At 39.6% G+C, this 17,948-nt stretch overlaps 1 protein-coding gene across 3 annotated transcripts in view; it reads right to left on the bottom strand.

The window, feature by feature from the left end:
- Nucleotides 1–289: 289 nt before the first annotated feature.
- Nucleotides 290–17,948, bottom strand: part of RNF2 (ring finger protein 2) — a 70,797-nt gene continuing 53,138 nt past the window's right edge. For 2 of the 3 annotated variants that reach the window (XM_053693851.1, XM_053693850.1), the window contains exons 4-7: nt 16,658–16,873; nt 14,893–15,165; nt 14,303–14,474; nt 290–2,469 (exon numbers count right to left, since the gene is read on the bottom strand). In XM_053693851.1, coding sequence (XP_053549826.1) covers nt 2,368–2,469; nt 14,303–14,474; nt 14,893–15,165; nt 16,658–16,873 — 763 coding nt within the window. In that variant the 3' untranslated portion in view covers nt 290–2,367. The remainder of the gene's footprint in view (nt 2,470–14,302; nt 14,475–14,892; nt 15,166–16,657; nt 16,874–17,948) is intronic. The other variant, XR_008399460.1, reaches the window with a different exon arrangement.

The raw sequence follows: 17,948 nt of genomic DNA, 5'->3' as shown, positions 1-17,948 counted from the left end.
GAAAGTTGCTTAAAATTGCATGCTCTTTCTGAATTACAAAAGAAAACATTTGGGTTCAGTGTCCCTTTAACTAATCAAATTCTATTTCAACTCAAAATGTATAGACACAGTTAGGTTAATGATTGAGGAAGTGTTAACCAATGCATGGCATTGCAGAGGTAAAAAAGATCCTGCAAGTCGTGTGCCCCTTCAGCTGGCGCCAATGCTGGGCAAATAGAAACGTTTATTTTAATCACTCTGTTAACATTATTAATATAAACCACAGAACACAATCAAATTCAAGGAACTGTTTTTCTAAACTGAAAATATTTTATTTACAATGTTACACTGTGTCCCCTCTTGCGCACGATTAACTAGAACCTGGAATATAGACAAAACATTTACATGCCTACAAGAAATTTATAAATACACACGGCAATGTACACCTCCTAATACGCTTAAACCTCATTTTAATGTGACATTTCATTCCCTTTGCAAATTCTGCAAGACTCAGTGGATGTGCTTTATGTACCAATATTTTTTGCAGAACCAAAACTGGTCATTTTTTTTTTTTAAGGAAAAAAACCTTTTTTTATTTATTCAAGTCCGTCCACCCTACAAGGCAATAAAGGTCACCCTTTTGCTGCTAGGCAGGGAGACGCAATGCCTTGCACAGCAATATATTGTCACACTCTGGCAGCCTAAGGGACAAATTCCGTTATTAATTAAATTAGTACTAAGCTGATTTCACAATCTTTATGAATATATTTTTTATCCTTAAAGGGACACAAAACCCATTTTTTTCTTCCATGATTCAGATAGAGCAGCAATTTTAAGCAACTTTCTAGTTTACTCCAATTATAAAAAAAAATAGTTCTCTTGCTATTTTTATTTGAAAAGCAGGAATGTAAGCTTAGGAGCCGAACATTTTTGGTTCAGAACCTGGGTAGTGCTACATTTAGCCACTGATCAGCAGGCGCTACCCATGTTCTGAACCAAAAATGGGCCAGCTCCTAAGCTTATACATTCCAGCTTTATTTAAATAAAGATAGCAAGAGAACAAAGAAAAAATTATAATAGGAGTAAATAAGAAAGTTTATTAAAATTGCTGCTTTATCTGAATCATGAAATAACAAAATGTGTTTTGTGTCCCTTTAAATGTAATATCAGTCTTACGTTAGCAAAGAAATGTTTTGATCCTCCCGAATATCACTTAGATCAGGGGTGGGCAGACTTTTGTAAGGCAAGGGCTACCTCTAATTTTATTCCAAGTGACGTGGTCACCTAACTAAAAAACAAACAAACATCAGTCTTGATTATAATAATTACAATAATGTATTTATTGAAAAAACACAAAGAATATCATTTTGCCACAAATAGGACCTGCTGGCTGAAAATTGTATTTTTGCAACAAATAGGACCTGCTGGCTGAAAATTGTATTTTTGCAACAAATAGGACCTGCTGGCTGAAAATTGTATTTTTGACACAAATAATACAGCTTTAAAAATCAGCCGCGCTCTCTGCGCTCTGTCTTTACTTACTGCAAGAGATCTCTTTTTCCGTCACTCTGAGACCGTCAAGCAACCTTATCTGTGTACCGCGCCTGTGTATGATAAGTAGTCCCACAATCAAGACTGCTCAAGACTCATTCTACAAAGTAATTTTATTGGCTGGATGCCATGCCAGGTTGATTAGGGGGCAGGTCCTGTAACCAAAGCTGGGGCAGCGAATTCAGCTACAGCCGCGTTGCACATGCTGAAGTACAGTGCCCATATCGCCGTCATAGCCCATTTCAAAAAGTCTGCAGATTTCAAAAGTCTGCATAATAAGAGAAAGATTTCTCACACATATATGGTGGCGAGGCTCTTCACTCACTATCTGGATTCTATCTAGAATTCTAGATTCTAAATGAAGAGCCTCGCCGCCGTAGATGTGTGAGAAATCTTTCTCTTATTATGCAGACTTTTGAAATCTTTCAGGCGGTCACCTCAAAATTCACTTGCAGTCTACTGGTAGACCACAATCTACTTCTTCCCCACCCCTGACTTAGATGATCCTTAATCAACAGTTTGTTCTCCAAATTAAGAACCTGCACTGTGATTAACTGAATATCATATTCTCTTTATAAACAGGTGATACGGTTTATATTAACTCTCTCTTAACCAGAGTCCAGAAAACTGACGAAGCAGCAAATGGTTATAAAAAAAGCCTCCTGGCACTGAGTGACCGTGTATAACCGTCTGAGTTTGGAGAAGAAAAAAACCTTTATTTTGTACATAACACTATAAATATGTCCCTGGAGGAATTCCGTGGGTCACAGCTGGGGAAAGTTCACAAAAGAGCTGGCCGCTGTCTTCACAAACTCATTGTTACAAAAGTCTGGTTCCTCATTTGTGCTCCTTTGTGGGTGCGTAATACAGCTCCATTGGTTTGTTTACCTTCCAGTATTTTTCACTGACAAGTTCCAAAGAAAATGAGCCGTTCAGCACCTGAGGGAAAGTATGAAACATGTCTGAGATGAAACACTTGAGACTGAAATATACAACATTTAATTATAAGAAATGGTTATCTTCATTACTTGTTTTGCCTTCTTTTCCTGTAATTTAACTGAACAGTGTGTCAAATTCCCTTCAAAACTGGAGGTTCCTACTTCAGACAACAAAATGTCTGTCCTAAGGGGCCTCAGCAGAGCGGTTAAGATAAGAGGCTTTTAAAATGGTTTTGCAAAACAATGAACATTTTCTGTGTCTACTACTGTAATAAATTTGTATTGGCTCTTCTAGACAAGTGGTGGTGGGGGGTGCTTTTAAAACAATTGTAACAAACAAAGTGTTAAAGTATTAGTGACGGCTAATATGTACACTCCTGCCAGCGCACTATAACTAGCAATGTGACGACTAATATGCGCACTTAATCCTGCCAGCTCACTATACACAGCAATGTGACGACTAATATGCGCACTCGCTCCTGCCAGCTCAGTATAACTAGCAATATGACCGCTAATATGTACACTTTATCCTGCCAGCTCACTATAGCTAGTGATTAGGCAGTTAGTGTTCCCTGTTGCACCCTTCACTTTGGCCACTCCCAGCTTCCTGTGCCGGCACCTCTGAGCCTGTCTGGTGTCAGCTGTTTGGTTCTAGCTGTCAGACGGTTGGCGTCTTCTGTCTGGTTATCGTTGGTCACCTGACCTAACGCTGCACGTTCCAGTGGAAGCTGCAAGTCATACGGGCGACTGAGTGTCCTGTGCTGTTTTGTCTGGCACTCCGGTTGTGCCGCCCCGTCTTTGAGTCTCCATTACCTAGGGCTCAGGGTACTCTATCTCCTGTGGGGACACCATTGTTTGTCTGTACTACACCATGTGGCGCCTCTTCTTTTCTTCTGTATTCATTCCTGTCAGCGCACTATAACTAGCAATGTGACTACTAATATGCGCATTCATTCCTGCCAGCTCACTATAGAAACATAGAATTTGACGGTAGATAAGAACCAAAAAGGCCCATCAAGTCTACCCATATTACATGTTACTTTTTCCTTAGGATAGCCTTATGCATGTCCCAGGCATTTTTAAATTCCTTTACAGTCTGTGTGTTTACCACCTCAAATGGAAGTTCATTCCATGAATCCACCACCCTTTCTGTAAAAAAATGCTTCCTTAAATTTCTCCTGAATCTACTACCCTCTAACTTTAGATTGTGACCCCTTGTTTTGGCATTTATTTTTTGTGAAAAATGCTTTCAGCTTCTATTTTATTAAGTCCCTTCATATATTTGAAGGTTTCTATCATGTCACCTCTTTCCCTTCTATCCTCTAAACTATACATATTTAGATCATAGAGTCTTTCTTTGTACGTTTTTATATTTTAGACCATGTACCTTTTTAGTAGCCCTCCTTTGGACAGCTTCTAGTTTATTTATATCTTTCTGAAGATATGGTCTCCAGAACTGTACACAGTATTCCAGATTTGGTCTAACTAATGATCTGTAAAGTGGCATAAGAACCTTGCTATTTCTGCTGCTATAACCTCTTCCAATGCAACCAAGCATTTGACTGGCCTTGCTGGCTGCACTGCGGCATTGTGTACCAAATTTTAAATCATCTGAAATAATAATTCCCAAATCCCTTTCTTCTTTAATTACAGTCAGTAATGTACCATTGAGACTATAATTGGCCTTTGGGTTTTTGGATCCTATATGTATAATTTTGCTCTTGGTAATATTAAATTTCAGATCCCATTTATTTGACCAGTCCTCTAGTTCATTAATATCACAGTTCATTTGATCAACTCCTCCTGGAACATCTACCCTGTTACAAATTTTTGTATCATCAGCAAACAAGCAAACCTTCCCCTTAAGCCCACTTCCAATATCACTTATGAACATGTTAAACAAAACAGGCCCAAGAACTGACCCTTGGGGAACACCACTAGTAACTGATGCCTCATTTGAATGTACTCCATTAACTGAAACCCTCTGTCGTCTATCTTGAAGCCAGCATTCTACCCACTTAACAATCTTAGCATCTATTCCAAGGCAATACATTTTATGAATAAGTTTATTGTGTGGGACGGTGTCAAATGCTTTGCTAAAGTCTAGATATGCAACATCTACGGCTCCTCCCTGGTCTATTATTTTAGTTACATGGTCAAAGAAATCAATTAGATTAGTCAGGCATGATCTTCCAGCAGTGAAACCATGCTGTCCTTTGTCTTCTAAGTTGTTTGTCTGAATGAAAGATACAAGTTATTCCTTTAAAAGAGTTTCCATTAATTTTCCTGCAATTGAGGTCAAACTGACTGGCCTATAGTTAGCAGAATCTTCCCTACTACCCTTTTTATGAAGAGTGACTACATTAGCAATTTTCCAGTCTTTTGGAACAACTCCTGTTAGAAGTGACTGATTAAATAAATCAGCTAATGGAATAGCTATTACGGATCGGAGTTCTCTTAGAACCCTTGGATGAATATTATCTGGACCCACAGACTTATTAACTTTTATTTTTGATAAAGCCCTTAAAACCTCTTCCTCTGTAAAAAGAAAAGTACTACTCACATTATTATTTACAGTAACATCCCTTAATAGAATCTCACTATCTTTACCATCTGTTGTAAAGACTGAACTCTATCCTCATTCTTGAGTCTAACTATCCCTCTGTTAGTTTTTCTCTTTTCACTGATATATCTAAAGAAGGTGTTGTCACCGTTTTTTACAGATTGTGCTATTTTCTCTTCTGCATCAGCTTTAGCCTTTCTGATTAACTGCTTTGTCATCTTTTGATGGGTTCTCCATTTTTCTTTATCCTCTTCTGAGCCATTGAGTTTGAATTTTTTATAGACTGTCTTTTTTGTCTTAACTGCATGTGCTACTTCTCTTGAAAACCATATTGGTTTTCTTTTTCTTTTATTTTTACAAACTATAACTAGCAATGTGACACCTAATATGCATACTCACTCCTGTCACCTCACTATAACTAGTAATGTGACGACTAATATGCACACTCACTCCTGCCAGCTCACTATAACTAGTAATGTGACGACTAATATGCATACTCACTCCTGTCACCTCACTATAACTAGTAATGTGACGACTAATATGCGCACTCACTCCTGCCAGCTCACTATAACTAGTAATGTGACGACTAATATGCGCACTCACTCCTGCCAGCTCACTATAACTAGCAATGTGACAACTAATATGCACACTCACTCCTGCCAGCTCACTATAACTAGCAATGTGACGACTAATATGCACACTCACTCCTGCCAGCTCACTATAACTAGTAATGTGACGACTAATATGCGCACTCACTCCTGCCAGCTCACTATAACTAGCAATGTGACAACTAATATGCACACTCACTCCTGCCAGCTCACTATAACTAGCAATGTGACAACTAATATGTGCACTCACTCCTCTCAGCTCATTATAACTAGCAATGTGACTACTAATATGTGCACTCACTCCTCTCAGCTCATTATAACTAGCAATGTGACTACTAATATGCACATTCATTCCTGCCAGCTCACTATAACTAGCAATGTGACACCTAATATGCACACTCACTCCTGTCACCTCACTATAACTAGCAATGTGACACCTAATATGCATACTCACTCCTGTCACCTCACTATAACTAGTAATGTGACACCTAATATGCATACTCACTCCTGTCACCTCACTATAACTAGTAATGTGACGACTAATATGCGCACTCACTCCTGCCAGCTCACTATAACTATCAATGTGATGACTAATATGTGCACTCACTCCTCTCAGCTCATTATAACTAGCAATGTGACGACTAATATGTGCACTCACTCCCCTCAGCTCATTATAACTAGCAATGTGACGACTAATATGCACACCCACTCCTGTCAGCTCACTATAACTAACAATGTGACGACAAATATGCACACTCACTCCTGCCAGCTCATTATAACTAGCAATGTGACGACTAATATGCACACTCCTAGCAGCTCACTATAACAACCAATGTGACGACTAATATGTGCACTTACTCCTGCCAGCTCGCTATATCTAGCAATGTGACGACTAATATGCGCACCAAGTACATGTGTGTATATGGGAAGGCGCTAGAAGCACTAAGTCTTAAAGTTTTGGAGTGATAATGTCTTTGAAGATAGAAAGTTATGAAAGTATGTATAATGTTAGTTTCCAAAAAGTGCGGTTTTCAACTTAATTAATTATAACAACACATCAAACTCAAGTAAACAATATAGTTTCTGACTTAATGATAATAACAATCCTGCTTTAGACTTGGTTTATAATATCTATTTAATATAAAAAAATCATAAAAGCGTTGGGTATAGTTAAAAACTGGAAGAATCTCCAGTTTAAATATCTTAAAAACACAATACAGTGGCGTAAATATTCTAATACTTTCTGAATAACAGCTTATATTTCAATACCATTAGATTCTCGACAATCATTGTGTTTAACCTTTTCCCGCTGTTATGCCGTTGTATTCCGTCACAACGGCGCTGAGCTTTAAAGCTGTTATGACGGAATACAATGTCATAGCCAATGGCTGTCCTGAAGCCTACTGCACTTGCAGGATTTGATCGCGGTCTGGAGGGCGTTCCTAGCGTCATAGGGATGCCCCCCAGACCTGATCCCATAATTGAAATCTCATGATCGTTTGCTCGATCGCATGATTTCAATTTGTCTACATTAGAACGTTGTTCTGATGTAGACTTTATAACCCGGTCACGATAGGATTAAAAGTAACTTGAAACATGCACCATGCAGAAGCAAGGTTATAACAATGTGTTGTTTAAATGTCCAGATGCGAGTTTAATTTACACTGATATTTTGTATCTGTTCCAACAATGTCTATAAAAAATAGAGGAAAAATATCCCACAATCTTCGTTAGCCAACAGTATAATCCTCCTAGTGTAGCAAATTACGATTGATATGAATAGTAGTGGCCAGCCACTATCATACCTGGGTAATGACAGGAGTCATCCTATTAAACTGTGGAAAAATTCACCATTGGTGTTTCAGGTGGAACCCAAAGCGTTTAACTGCAGTTATCCGAGATGGCAGTTTAGTTCCTAGGGAAAGAAATAGTAAGAACCGTGCAGGTGATCTTACCGCTTCCTTGTTATTCACTCACTTCAGAGTGTTTAGCTGTGGTCGTCCGCGATGGCAGATGAGTACCTGAGGTAAGAATGATGTAGACCTGTCGTGCAGGTAGTCTTACCGTTTCCTTGTCTCTGTCTCACTCCGGATCTCTTGTTCTGGATTCCAGTGGCATCTGCTGATGACGTCACAATTCTCTGGTGGAAATTTCACTTTTCAAAACTTGCGCAAGTTTCCTTTTGACGGTAATGTAATTAAATGATGATGTCCGTTTTCACCTCCTGCTCAGGCAGATATTTGGAGAACAGGTTTGCTTTCACAGACACAGCTCAGATCTACGCGTTTCACCCACGTTGGGCTTTATCAAGATGCTGTGTTAGTGTGGACAACCTCCGTAAATAGGGTTTCTTTTAATTTCATTGGATAGCGTTGTTTTCGAAAATCAATTTGTGTATATAGGTTCTTAAAGTGATAGTGTTCTTGGGTCTCATAACCTTTATATTAGGCATACAAACATAATGTTGGAACTTAGATACTACTGACGACTTAATAAAAATATCACCAATTGAGTTGGAAACACTCTGTAACAAGAAATGAATATGACACTTAAGTGGTTCTAATGGTGGGATATGGATATAACAGATACAGATATTTGACTTGATGTAAATACCACAGATTTATTTGGAACGTTCTATAATGGGAACACTACATACAATTTAAAAGATTCTAATAATCATATATGAGTAACATAGATTCAAATGTGAAGATTAAGTACTAAAAATGTTATGTGCTAAAAAACTTAAATTATGCTTACCTGATCATTTTCTTTTCTTCTGATGGAAAGAGTCCACAGCTGCATTCATTACTTTTGGGAATTAAAAACCTGACCACCAGGAGGAGGCAAACACCCCAGCCAAAGGCTTAAATACTCCTCCCACTCCCCTCATCCCCCAGTCATTCTGCCAAGGAACAAGGAACAGTAGAAGAAATATCAGGGTGAAAGGTGCCAGAAGAATAAAATAAGGACGCCCCACATAAAAAATTACGGGTGGGGAGCTGTGGACTCTTTCCATCAGAAGAAAAGGAAATTAGCAGGATTATCAGGTAAGCATAATTTATGTTTTTCTTCTTAAATCGAAAGAGGCCACAGCTGCATTCATTACCTTTGGGAAAACAATACCCAAGCTATAGAGGACGCTGAATGTCAAGACGGGAGGGTACAATAGGCGACCCATTCTGAGGGCCCCAAGCCTGAAACCATTGCCCACAAATAACCCAGCTTCGTCCGAAGCTGAGAAAACTTTAAAAAGAAAAATCCCTGAGGACACTGACCCGCAGGTAGTCCAGAGCCTAGCTAGAGACCACAAAATCGGACTCAACTGAGTCAACAGGCCTCCAGGAGACACCGTCGCCCAACAGTCGGCCCCTCACCACTCACCCCTCACTAAAGAAGGGAACACCAGCTGAAACCTCCAAAGGGATAGGATCAGGAGAACCGAAGGAAAAAAACGGTCACAATCCATAAAGGAAAAACCCCCAAAGCGAGCCCAGCTCACAAGGGCCCAAATGTGGAGTCTATGCCTAGGCCAGGAAAAAACGGAGGTATAGAACCGGACATAGGAACAGAGAAAACTGTCTCTCAAATGTCATGCAAAAGCACCAAAAGTCCTCACATAGTCCAAACTTGGAACACTGAAGTATTCTGCTACAAAAAAAACATGTAACAGACCCAGACGAAAAACTCTGAGTCAAGAACACACCGCCATCCTTAGGATGACGCAGAGAATACTTGCTGAGAGCAAAAGCGGCCAGCAAAAAAGCAGATTGCAAAAGACAACTCCTAGACAGAGGGCACACTCTAGGCAATCCAAGCCGCCAGACCTATCCCACAGGTCTTCCAAAAAAAGTGGGAATCATAACCTCCACGAGGTCCCCTAAAATAGAGAAGTTACACCTAGAACCCGAGGTGGAGCAATCCTAGACCCTCTGCTTGTAAGCTTATGGAGCTAGCTAGCTACAATGCCCACCTAGATCCTGGAGATGACAACGACTCTCAGGACCCACTCCCAGCCAGGCCAGCCCCAGCAACGGCAGATCTGGAACAGGGAAACAAAAGAACCACAAAACCAGCTCAAAAACTAGCGGAGAATGGCCACAGTCAATCCAAACAGAGCACTTGTGCAACCCGACTCCTTAGAACAAACAGGACCATAGACCCAAAGCATCTAGCAAAAAGGTCAAACTTAGTCTTGACACAGAGCCAGCAAGACTCCAAATGGCACTCGGCACCTCGATCGGATCAGCCAATCAGAACGGTGCCACATGTCTGAACAGCCACAAGACAGAACCAAACCCAACAGGACCAGCCTGCCCCCGGGTCCTAACCGTCAAGTTGCATAAATCCTCCCTCAGAGGGGAAGAAGGGAAAACAGACAAACATAGGACTAACATATCCCCAAAAACACTTCCGCAGAAGTAACAGAGAGTATCAATCCCAGTTTAAGATTCCCAAAGGAAAATAATAAACAAATTAAAGACATCCTAATCAGATAAAAAGAAAATATAAGGCAACCCGTAGGTTAACGCCAAATAAGAAAACAGGCCTACCGCAGGACCAGCCAAACGGAGCCCTAATCTTCAAAAAAACTGGGAAGGATCTCAATAACAACAGTCAGGAGATTACGTCATCCCCACATGTTTAATGAGGTGCACTATTCGACTGAAAATTCACATATCCGAGAAGGATAGGATCATTTAATAAATGAAAAACATGTCTGAGTAAGACGCGAAGGCTCGCCACTCTGTAACAAAATGCACAACACTAAGGGATAGTTACACCCACAGGAAACTGTACAGGCCCTCCCCAAGGCGGTAGATCCAGGACAATAGGGCACGAGCACAATCGCACATAAACGTCTGGACTCTGCAGATGAATGATCGCCAAAAATATGTGGAAGTGAAAACGTGCTGCAACCTCCGGGGGGAACAAGCCGCCCTGCGTGGAGGAATAATCATAATCTGGGTTACCCGCATGTGTAGAAGTATGGAGCGGTAGGGAACTCGCCTCTTGGAAGAAAGGACCCCCAGGGGTGGATGGCTCAGCTGACCCTTAATTCCCCGAGCCCGAAGAACCAGGCGCTCTAATACGGCACACCGAACATAACTGATTGACATGTGTCAACGAGGCCAATCTGGATTCTTCCCCAGACGAAGAATCTGAATCTGAAATTTAACAGTCTCAGTATCAGAATCCTCCGAAACTGAGTCTGAAATTTAACAGTCTTAGCATCACAATCCTCCATAACTGGATAGAGAATATGCCAATATGGACTATTTTAAGACAAAACTAAACGGCACCTGACATCCACAATGGCTGGGGTACTCACCACCTCCTAGGAAACAGACCCCTGTGATCTAGAATTTCTCCGTCGCCACACGGTCAGGAATGCGGAAATGGAGGACAGAACGTAACCACGCCTGGCCAAAAGGTAAACCGTATAGTCCAAAAAAAGCGTGCCCAACCATAAGGTCGCGTCACTTCCAAAGGACTTTACGTTCCAGCCATGAGCCCGTTTAACACTACACATAAGCAGATTGAATCACATAACAAACATGATTAAAAAAAACCCTGTTCAATAACCCCCTCAGGAGATATTAACCCTTGATTCCAAGATACTAAAGGAGACTCACTGAGACCCTTATGTTAAGTTAGTCCCGCAAGGTGGTAGCCTCTCGGAAAAACATTAGTACAGTACATTCACAAAGAAATAAAATGAAACAATCTTACCGGAATCTACGCTATGGAACAGGAACACGGCCCTTTAAGTCTGACGAATAGTAGCATCGCCTCCGCCATGGACTTGAGAGAAGAAAGCAGGCAGCGGAGCGAAGTTCGACAACGCCGTTTTCTTGAGGAACTGTTAAAATGAGTCTGGATGGTTTCGCAGAAAGACTCTTCCTGCATCTCCGGACTCTAACTTTCATCCAAGCCCTCACTGAGAGACTGACAGGATTACTTAAAACTCCTGTCCCATGCCAAAGAGTACTACCCTCAATAAGAGACAAATTAAATTCGGACACTTTTCTGCCAACCTACTGGGACGAAAAGCAAAGAATGACTGGGGGATGAGGGAAGTGGGAGGAGTATTTAAAGCCTTTGGCTGGGGTGTCTTTGCCTCCTCCTGGTGGTCAGGGTCTTAATTCCCAAAAGTAATGAATGCAGCTGTGGACTCTTTCCATTTAAGAAGAAAATATATTATGTACTAAAAAGTATTACTGAGCTTATATCAGCCGTCTTGTACAACAGCTTTAGCAATCATTTGTATTCTGCTCAACATGGTGAATGTCATAAATGTCAAAAAAGTGTCTTAAATTAAATAAATGTATTTTTAATTTTAATAGTTTTTTAAATCTATCCCTTACTAATTGGATAGCTATATGGTGATCGAATGGTGTGTGATTGTTAAATGTGAAACTTAAATAAGGATCTTACACAGAGACTCCTGTCATTACCTAGGTATGATAGTGGCTGGCCACTACTATTCATATCAATCGTAATTTGCTGCACTAAACAATTCACTAACAGCCCCTTTTTTCCTTCTGTTTCGTGTTGCCAGTGGAACAGAGGAGACTGCTTTCCTCTCCAATATCCAAATTTTGAAAGAATCCACAGCACCAAATGTTATAAACCAAACTTAGGAATTTATTGTAGTGGGTACAAACAAATGCATCTGTTGTTACACACTACAATAAACTCCTAAGTTTGGTTTATAAAATTTGGTGCTGTGGATTCTTTCAAAATTTGGTCATTTGCTACACTAGGAGGATTTTACTGTTAGCGAACGAAGATTGTGGGATATTTTTCCTCCCTTTATTTTTTGTAGACATTGTTGGAACAGATACAAAATATCAGTGTATATTAAACTCGCATCTGGACATTTAAACAACACATTGTTATAACCTTGTATCTGCATGTTGCATGTTTCAAGTACTTGAGAGTCTAATGGTATTGAAATATAGGCTGTTATTCAGAAAGTATTAGAATATTTACGCCACCGCATTGTGATCTCTGTTTTTAAAATATTTAAGATGGAGATTCTTCCAGTTTTTAACTATACCCAACGGAATCCTTTTTTATGATTTGTTTTTAAATTAAATAGATTCTTTTAACCAAGTCTGGAGCAGGATTGTTATTATCATTAAGTTGGAAACTATATTGTGTACTTGAGTTTGAACTGTTGTTATCATTAAAGGGCCACTAAACCCAAAATCTTTCTTTCATGATTCAGATAGAACATACAAATTTAAACAACATTACAATTTACTTCTATTATTTATTTTGCTTCATTTTTGAGATATCCTTATTTGAAGAAAAAGCAATGCACATGGGTGAGCCAATCACATGAGACTTCTATGTGCAGCAACCAATCAGCAGCTACTGAGCATATCTAGATATGCTTTTCAGCAAAGAATATCAAGAGAATAAAACAAATTTGATAATAGAAGTAAATTAGAAAGATGTTTAAAAATGCATTCTCTTTCTAAATCATGAAAGAAAAAATGTGGGTATCATGGCCCTTTAAGTTAAGTTTAAAACCGCATTTTTTGGAAACTAACATTATACGTACTTTCATAACTTTCTATCTTCAAAGACATTATCACTCCAAAGCTTAAACACTTAGTGCTTTTAGAGCCTTCCCATATACACACATTTACTTGATTTACACCCCCTATCCAGGAAGAGGATAATATAAGGAAAGGCTTAAAGGGACAGTCAACACCAGAATTGTTGTTGTTTTAAAAGATAGATAATCCCTTAATTACCAATTCCCCAGTTTTGCATAACCAACAGTTATAATTATAGACGTTTTACCTCTGTGATTACCTTGTATTTAAGCCTCTGCAGACTGCCCCCTTATTTCAGTTCTTTTGACAGACTTGCATTTTAGCCAATCAGAGCTGACTCCATGGTAAATTCAAGTGCATGAGCTCAATGTTATCTATATGAAACACATGAACTAATGTCCTCTAGTGGTGAAAAACTATCAAAATGCACTTAGTTTAGAGGCGGCCTTCAAGGTCTAAGAAATTAGCATGTGAACCTCCTAGGTTTAGCTTTCATCTAAGAATACCAAGAGAACAAAGCAAAATTGGTGATAAAAGTAAATTGGAAAGTTGTTTAAAATTACATGCCCTATTTTAATCATGAAAGTTTTTTTGGGACTTGACTGTCCCTTTAAGTGTTATTTAGTTCAGCGCTCTCTACATCACCATATATCTGACTAATATGCGCACTCACAGCTTTATCAGCTCTCTTCAGCAGACAAACGCAACTCATACAAAAATGGCGGGTAGCACCATGGACTTACAAGCCAAAAGTAAAAAGTATGTTTATTCAGACACAAAATGTGAACAGTATGACACAGCTGTGCAGGTTCCTAAGGCCACTCATAGGACTTTTTTCTGGAAATGCTCATCCAATGAAAAAAAAAAAAAAATGATGAATTCCTATTGGCTTGTGGGATAGCCCATGCAGCATATTGCTTTCCATCAAATCATTTGAATAAACCACCAGCTAATAGTAGCTAGGCACCTCACAAAACTAGTAAGTCACAGAACGTTTCTGCATTCTAATGCTGTAATAAAACGCGTAGTGCAGACTTGCTACCTTATGACATTGGCAATAAAGCTTTTAAACAAACGCTACATCCTGGCACTTACTGTAAACTGGCCATTGGAGGTAGCGATGTAAATAGTGTACTGTTTCTCACTGGCGGCATTCAGGCTCATCTGATCGGCCTCTCCTTTGTTGCGGAATTCTTCTAGAGCCAGTCTTACCGCTAGGTATTTTGATAAGTGGTCAACTGTGGCATTGCCTGAAGTCTTTATGTACCTGCAGCAAGAAAGTGCACAGGTGGCTGAATAGGCAACAAACACATAGTCACTTGTGCCCCAGTTCATAAAGGCACCAAATGCCACAACATATACCACACACAGCTTGTCAGATACATGGGCAGATATTAAATGAGACAAAAGAAAATGCTCCGTGTAGAGCATTTTTTATAGCACTAGTGCTTGCATATACCTGGGCTTAGCCCCTACAAAGAGATTAAACACATGGTTAAAGTATACACCAGAGCTGCATTGCACTACTGGGGTCTAGCTGAATAAGCTGGTTAGTCAATGATAACAGGCATGTGCGTTTACCCACCAACCCCAGCTAGCTTCCAGTAGTGCAATGATGCTCTTCAGACTACCTTGCCTTCAACAAAGGATACCAAGAGAACATAGTAAATCTGACACATGCTTACCTGGTCTGTGCACTATCGTCCTTCTCCATTAGTGTGGGGTGGGGTCTAAAAACCAGTTCGATCTCACTAGCTCCGTCTAGAGCAGGGTCAATAGATACAGTTTCATTGTTTGTGTCCAGCTCTAACCCGGAGTCATCTGATGTTTTGGTCCTCTTATTACTAGGCCCAGCCTCCTGGTTACTGTGTACGGAGGCGTTACTGCAGTGAGAGCTGTCGGCGTTGTCCTCTGCGCCACTCCCATTCTCCACCTGCTGTTTCTTGCCTCTCTGTGTCCTGAAATGCACAAACAAAGCACCGGTGGGTCAGTAAGCTGAGAGCTTAAAGGAGCACGGAGCCCACATTTGTCTTTCATGTTAAAGATAGAGAATACAATTTTACACAAATTTCCAATTTACTTCTATTATCAAATTAGCTTCATTCTCTTGGTATCCTGTGTTGAAGAAGAATCAATGCACTACTGGGAGCTAGCTGAAGACATTGGGTGAGCCAATAACATGAGGCATATATGTGCAGCTACCAATCAGCAGCTTCTGAACCTACCTAGGTATCCTTTTCAACAAATGATTTCAAGAGAACAAAACAAATTAAATAATAGAAGTAAATTGGAAAGTTGTTTAAAATCGCTGCTCTATCTGAACCATTATAGAAAAAAAGGGTTTTATGTTCCTTTAAGGGGAAATCTGGGGAGTTTTTTTAAAAAATTTTGAATCGTCTTTATTGATGGAACAAATTAACTCAAAGGGTAAAATATCTGACATAGGCTAACAGGTAAAGCATTAGCCAAACCTAATTAAAAAAACAGGTGCAGCTGTAACACAAACGTGAACTAAAAAACATTATTATATATGTTTCCTTCTGCATTAGATTCATGCATCACTAACATAAAATGTACAATATGCCACTGTGACCCAAGGCAAAAACTAAACCGGCCATTTCTGGTCCCCTTATATAAATGCACCAGCTCTCAGTAGTTCTCGACCTCACACAAATGAAGTTAGAATGTGATTAAAGGGACAGTCTAGTCAAAATTAATCTTTAATGATTCAGATAGGGTATGTCATTTTAAACAACTTTACAATTTACTTGTATTGTCAAATTTGCTTGTTCTCTTGGTATTCTTAGTTGAAAGCTAAGTTGAATTTGCTAATTTCTAAGCCCTTGAAGGTCGCTCTCTTATCTGAATGCATTTGACTGTTTTTCACAGTTAGACGGTGCTAGTTCATGGGTGCCATATAGATAACACTGCTTACTCTTGTGGAGTTACCTAGGAGTCAGCACTGATTGGCTAAAATTCAAGTCTGTCAAAAGCACTGAGATTAGGGGGCAGTCTGCAGAGGCTTAGATACAAGGTAATCACAGAGGTAAAAAGTGTATTATTATAACTGTGCTGGTTATGTAAAACTGGGGAATGGGTAATAAAGGGATTATCTGTCTCTGAACAATACAAATTCTGGAGTAGACTGTCGCTTTAAGTGATTCCTCCCCGTTGTACGTAAACGCAGATGACACTTTGTGGCAGTGAGCAGGTACTGACAGCTCTGTGACACTGTATATATAAGTGTTTTCGGGTAACTAGCAGCTCTGAGCTGCAGTATGTGTCTATGATTAAGCACCACTAGAGGGGCACGAAACGCGTCAGTCTATGCACTGCTCCATGCCTGTTTATACTTTATGAGTATTGAATAAAACATTTGTTTTTTTATTCCACCACCGATGTGCATCCGTTTTTTCTACCTTCTGCAGCATGCGCCCCCTGTGACCTTGCCTGTTAATTGCCTGTATCTTTAACCCCTCCTCGATGCTGTGGCTCAGGGCTTGCTGGTTGTTGTGTTTGCTGATCCTGGCTAATACTCGCTGCTGGTGAGCTTCGTATTCATCACGGCTTGGGTAGATTTTGCTAATCAGAGCATCAAAGTTTGGGTCTGGCCGCAGTGATCTTTTGGAAACTAATTTCTTTCGACATGTGGGACACTCTTTGTTTCTGTGAGAAAGAGAACAGCAGAATGTTATTTATTTAAATAGCAATAATCTCCAGCAGATTGTAGCTTCACATTAATCAATAAAATGGTGCTAATTACTGAAAGGGCAGCTTCACCCCAACAACTACCCTGCTTGACTTTGTACGTTAAAAATCTGTTTCTAAAGTTATTATTGATTTTTTTTTTATTTTCACGTTCATAAAAAAAAAATTGTTCTTAAAAGGACCACTCAATGCCGTAGAATTACGTAATTAACAAGTGCATATTAAAAAGACAATTTTAAATAAGCAGTAGATTTTTTTCTGACAAATTTATTTTTTCTCCAATTTTCCAGCCCCTGTATCATGTGACAGACCTCAGCCAATCACAGACTAGTATACGTATACCCTGTGATCTTGTGCACATGCTCAGTAGGATCTTGTTCCCTGGAAAGTGTGAATATAAAAAGACTGTGCAAAATTTGATAATGGAAGTAAATTGGAAAATGTCTTAAAACTGCTGCTTTATCTGAATCATAAAATTTTATTTTGACTTGAGTGTCCCTTTAAAGGGATATGAAAGTCAAAAGTAAACTTGCATGATTCAGATAGTGCATGTCATTTGTTTTACATGCACTTTGTTCCCTTACATTACTGGGAAGAAGTTAGTGATCATTGTCACACACACATGATACACACATGCCTCTTGTCATTGGCTCACCAGAAGTGTTCAGCTAGCTCCCAGTGGTGCATTGCTGTGCTGCATCTGAGTTTATCTGTGTATTTAATCTATTTGCAGAAGTTAAACTGTACTGTTGTATACAGGCAATAATACAATAATAAAATGCCTTAACATGTTAGACCCTTTACTCTTTCTACTTTTATATCCCTCTAAATCTTCAGCTGAAACAATGAAATAATGTGTGAGTACAACAATAGATACAATTTACAACAGAATTATTACAACCTTATTTGAAATCTTAGGATAGTTGAAGCAGAAATGTAACTTATGACACCGCCAGTGTTGCCTCTAAGTCCCCGCAGTGAAACAGTTAATTAGGGAACCACACCCTGCAGTTAGCAAACACTACACAATGCA

This window comes from Bombina bombina, chromosome 10 (assembly GCF_027579735.1).
Source record: "Bombina bombina isolate aBomBom1 chromosome 10, aBomBom1.pri, whole genome shotgun sequence".
NCBI classification, from domain to species: domain Eukaryota; kingdom Metazoa; phylum Chordata; class Amphibia; order Anura; family Bombinatoridae; genus Bombina; species Bombina bombina.
Note: the sequence above shows the minus strand (reverse complement) of the source record. Positions and strands in the feature narration are given on the sequence as shown.